Below are 5100 nucleotides of genomic sequence, written 5' to 3' on the forward strand. Positions count from 1 at the left end.
CAACAACAAACAATAATATAAAAAAAATATCTAGCGATCTTGATAAGACAAAACTTCAATACTTAATTAAACCTATTTAAAAAAAACTTTGATATGACTGAGAAAATATCTAGCAACAACAAACAATAATATAAAAAAAATATCTAGCGACCTTGATAAGACAAAACTTCAATACTTAATTAAACCTATTTAAAAAGAACTTTGATATGACTGAGAAAATATCTAGCAACAACAAACAATAATATAAAAAAAAATATCTAGCGACCTTGATAAGACAAAACTTCAATACTTAATTAAACCTATTTAAAAAGAACTTTGATATGACTGAGAAAATATCTAGCAACAACAAACAATAATATAAAAAAAAAACAAATGAATACCTAAATAAGTAAATAGGGAAAAAGAATAAAGCACAACTGGCTACACTGAGACAACCTTGATAGGAAAATGTAGCCGATAACACAAAGAATTATTAAACTAAAAAGGATCGTAATGCGTTTATAATAACAAACAATATACTCGTATCGCTTCCTACTTGTTTTTTGTAACTGATGCATGCCCAGTGAGCGTACAGTGCGTTTCAGTAAAGAGTTCCCTTCGTGGTTATATTGGCTTAATTGGCTTCAATGTTGCCATATCTTGATATAAAATTTCCCTAACTACTTATGATAATCGTATTTCCTGATTTTGGTAAGATGTTGTTCGGGTGCAATAAATTTTTAAGTTCTAAATTTTTAAGTATCTACATACCTATCTACAAGGGCAAGAGGCAAGGCTGCTTTTAGATTAGGAATTTTATTTTTAAAACTTGATTAAATATCAAATGGTTTGTAATATTTATTTACGCTAAAATGTTATTGGTTATTTACAAAATAAAACATTAATAAAACAACAATGATTTTTATTGAATGTAATTTAGCCAGTATTATATGTTAGTAAGAAAACATGGAATTTATTTATTTATTATAAGAATGGTCCATTTCTATAGGATTAACACCTGAAATTATGCTATCGCAATCACTGTCTGAAGAAGTTTCACTGTCTTTTACTTCAATAATGAAATTATCCATTTCTTTATCCAATTCCAAATCATTGGCATAATATTTTTCTTCGATACGTCTGACGTGATCACATTATTTCTTCCATATGTCAGGTGTGATACTATCAAAAGCTTCATCCGTCAGGTGAACAAAATTTTTTGATTCTCGCCCCACATTTTTTTCGGCCACCCGTTTCTTCATGACACTCCAAATCATTTCGATTGGGTTAAGATCGCAGTGGTAAGGCGGTAACCTTAACGATTTGTGACCATGCAATGTTAAGTATGAATCCACTTCATAAATAGGTTCTTCTTTGTGCTCTTTAATGATTTCATAAAGTTCGACTTTAAGCATGTTTGGCAAATACGCAAGTCCCCTACTGGTAATCCACTGTTTCAGTTCCGCTTTACTATTTGCCATTGTTGGCGACTTGTTAGTTTTGACGCTATGATACGGCGCGTTATCCATTACTACTAAACTTTGCGGAGGGAGATTAGGTACAAGTTTCTCTTTCAACCACTTCATAAAATTGGTTTGGTTCATATCATCGTGATAATCACCTGACTTTGTCTGTGACTTGAAAATCAACCTTGCGTTGGGCACGAAACCATTTTCTCCTCCAGCATGCACTATAATCCAGCGAGCTCCCTTTGTATCGGAAGATAGAACTCCTTCTTCACCTTCATTTTGCCAGCATTTGGTGACACCGTACGAAGCATGGATGTAAGTTTCATCCAGGTAAATGACAGGTCGAGGATCAGCAGCACTACGATTCACCCGCATCTGTGTTAGAGATTTAGCTCGCCAAGCTATTATGTCTGGCCTCTCCATTAAAATTTTTCTCCTGCTTTTGCATTTTTGAAAGCGAAAACCAATTGATCGCATGATCCTCCACAGACTTGTGCGGCTTCCGTTGAAATTAATATCGACCTTCAAATCATGCAATAGTTTTGTCAAGGTCGGAACTTCTTTTCGAACAGCATAAAATTCATGAACTTTATGACGTATAACGCATAGGTCAAAGTCGTCCAATTTAACTCTCTTTTCGTGTGGGCGTGATTTTCCCGGAGTTGAAATTTTCGTGGATGTACTCGCGGCAACTGCACCTTCTTGACATATTTTTGTCACCGTCTTTTCTGATATACCTAAAAATAAAATTAAATAACGTTCAGACCTAATGCAATCATCCAATGTAAGGAAATTATTAAAATCATAACATATATTAACAAGATGCTAAGGTTAAAATGTTTGCCTCCCTTTTTAGAAAAAAACCTCACAATTACTCCAGATAAATTATATATCATATTGTAGATAATTGCTTGCTCTACCGGCTTCCACAACTAAAAAATTATTATAATTGCTTGCTCTACCGGCTTCCACAACTAAAAAATTATTATTGCTTTTGTTTTTGTAAATTAATTAATTATTAAACTTATAGATATGTGATAGCTTTAATTTTGAAACAACGTCAACATAATTGACAATTATTATACTTATTTACTGCGAGTTATTCGCACGGGTATTGCTAGTAATACTTATTAGTAAACTAAGTATTACTTATTAAATAATTATTTTTACTTATAACTATTATGTCTGTTATAAAATATATTATCGGGACTAACATCTGCTTATGGTAACACCATTTTACTAACCTGTCATGGCTGCTACCCGACGGCGAACATTTTCGAATGGAATAAGAGGAGCTTTATTAGTTTTTTCACGTTCACAAAACCTTTTAACTTTGAGAACCAATTCTCTTTCACCACTTCTTAATGTCTTAGGCATGATTGATAAGTAAATAACACTAAAAAAAATTAAAAACCTCGAGAGCTCTGAACACTGATAGCATTGAAACAAATGAAACAATACGACAACCAGTTCTACCAACATTTAAAACAGAAAGGAACTCTTTTGTGAAACGCACTATACGCGCTCGGCTCACCTAACTGTATACCCTTTCCTACAGCTTGCTGCCAAGCTCCTCGCTACCCGCATCTCCCGACCCGCTCAAGCCCTTTGACCGCTCGCTCCGTCGTGTCGAGGTGAATTTACAGAGATGTTAGAAATTAGAAAAAAATGCTGGTGAAAAGATCGTAGACTCAGCTTATAGAAGCTGCTTTGCAGTCCGAGGCTTTACAAATGCTGTCAGCACAGAAATTTAAATTTACATTTAAAATAAAAAACTAAATATAGTAAAACATATGTAGCATTAACAAAGCATATAAAAATGGAATTTCAGGGACTATTGTTGTGTCGAAATAAAAGGTCTTCTCAGAAGGTGTCGATCGAATATTTATTGAGTAAAAATAGTAATATTTATATGAAAGTATTAACAATAAAAAATTACGTATAACAATAATTGATAAGTTTTATGACTAATCAGAGAATGTTTATTACTTAAGCCTTGCGTCTTTTTCTCGTGCGTGGCTCTCTTTTTCCGCGCGTGCCGCTGTCGATGACTCGTGCGCATCGTTAAAAGTCGGAGGCGCTGTAGCGCAGGGCGATAATAATAATTATAAACAGGACATACGTTCCCGCCACTTTCCGCGGCTCGCCCTTTTCGGCGGCGATCGGCGCGGCGAACGGATGCCTGACTGTACTTCACTCGGCGGCGGCGTGATTGTACTTCGCGACGATATAAATGAAGAACACTTGCAAGTTGGCTTGAAGACTTCTGTGAAGATCTGTGCATGTGATTGCTGGTGCATCCGCTTGCATGGTGTGCTGTGATACTTTCAAACAGTTCTTTTCAGAGCTGACAATCTTGTTTCACGAACATTAAAACAGCTCTTTTCAGAGCTATGTACTTCCTGTTTCACGAACGCTTGTAATTTGGTCCCATTTATTTGAGATCTAAGAACTACTTTTCGACTTATATCTAATAATGCGTTTTTACTTAACGCTTTTTTCGTCGACCTACGTTGTATTATACCGCATAACTTTCTACTGGATATACCGATTTTGATAATTCTTTTTTTGTTGGAAAAGGGATATCTCTAGTTTGGTACCATGATAAGGAAATCAGGATCTGATGATGGAATCCCAGAGAATTCGAGGGCGACTCTCGAAAATCCGCAATAACTTTTACTGGGTGTACCGATTTTGATAATATTTAATTTAATCGAAAGCTGATGTTTATCATGTGGTCACATATAAATTTTATCGAGATCTGATAACTACTTTTTGAGTAATCTTTGATAACGCGTAATTACTTGACTATTTTTTCGTCGATCTACGTTGTATTACTCGTCGATGTAATTGAAGCCGTTTTTTTTTCGTTTGCGAGCAAACACAATTATTTTCTATACAACTTTCTTTCAGCCGAATATGGAATCAATTTTGAAGGCAGATTTACATTTCATGTGAAAATTATGTACTGTGTCATGACTGTGTATAATGTGTATGGAAAAAGTCAAAAGGTTATGAAAATATTAAAATATTAATGAAATTTTATGAAGAAATTTTATGAAATATAAGAGTGATCCGGATGTCCTCGTATTTAGAATGACACAGCTGTATCAACATGTGGAATTTTTGTATGCTAGAGGAAATATGGAAATTGTAAAGGCTTTTAAAAACATACGGGATCACATTTTGTTTTATTTATTTTTATTTCATTAATTAGGAAGCCAGCGTTTAATACTAAGGACACGCTTCCTACATAAATATAATTATTAATATAATCGTTACAAAATATATCACAATTAATGTCTACTTTAATACGCAACGCACATGTTGCTTCGATTTTAAAAATTGCTTCCATTGAACCAATAAAAAAGTATGATAACGAAATCGGGGGTTACAGTTTTTTTTTTTGTTTATGGTGTTCCAAAAAAAAGCCCCAAAATACAAAAAAAAAAAACTTAATAACTTAATTAATGTGCGTAAACAATATTTTATTCGAGGTCAATTAGAGTCTGTCTGTCAGTCAGTCAGTCAGTCAGTCAGTCAGATCAGCCTATTGCTGTCCACTGCTGGACATAGGCCTCCACCAGTTCGCGCCAAACAAGTCAATTAGAGTGGCATCCTCAAATTAACGGAAATAAAATAAAATCGGAAA

At 34.2% G+C, this 5100-nt stretch overlaps 1 protein-coding gene and 1 pseudogene across 1 annotated transcript; both read right to left on the reverse strand.

The window, feature by feature from the left end:
• Positions 1 to 884: 884 nt before the first annotated feature.
• LOC123656497 lies at positions 885 to 1623 on the reverse strand (annotated as a pseudogene).
• Positions 1624 to 1669: 46 nt separating this feature from the next.
• Positions 1670 to 2890, reverse strand: LOC123656209. The gene is made up of 3 exons (XM_045591914.1): positions 2693 to 2890; positions 1818 to 2185; positions 1670 to 1720 (listed from the first exon to the last, which is right to left on the reverse strand). The coding sequence occupies exons 1-3, from the start codon at positions 2823 to 2825 to the stop codon at positions 1670 to 1672; spliced, it is 552 nt and encodes a 183-aa protein (XP_045447870.1). The 5' UTR covers positions 2826 to 2890.
• Between the last annotated feature and the right edge of the window lie 2210 nt (positions 2891 to 5100).

Source organism: Melitaea cinxia, chromosome 9 (genome assembly GCF_905220565.1).
Source record: "Melitaea cinxia chromosome 9, ilMelCinx1.1, whole genome shotgun sequence".
NCBI classification, from domain to species: Eukaryota; Metazoa; Arthropoda; class Insecta; order Lepidoptera; family Nymphalidae; genus Melitaea; species Melitaea cinxia.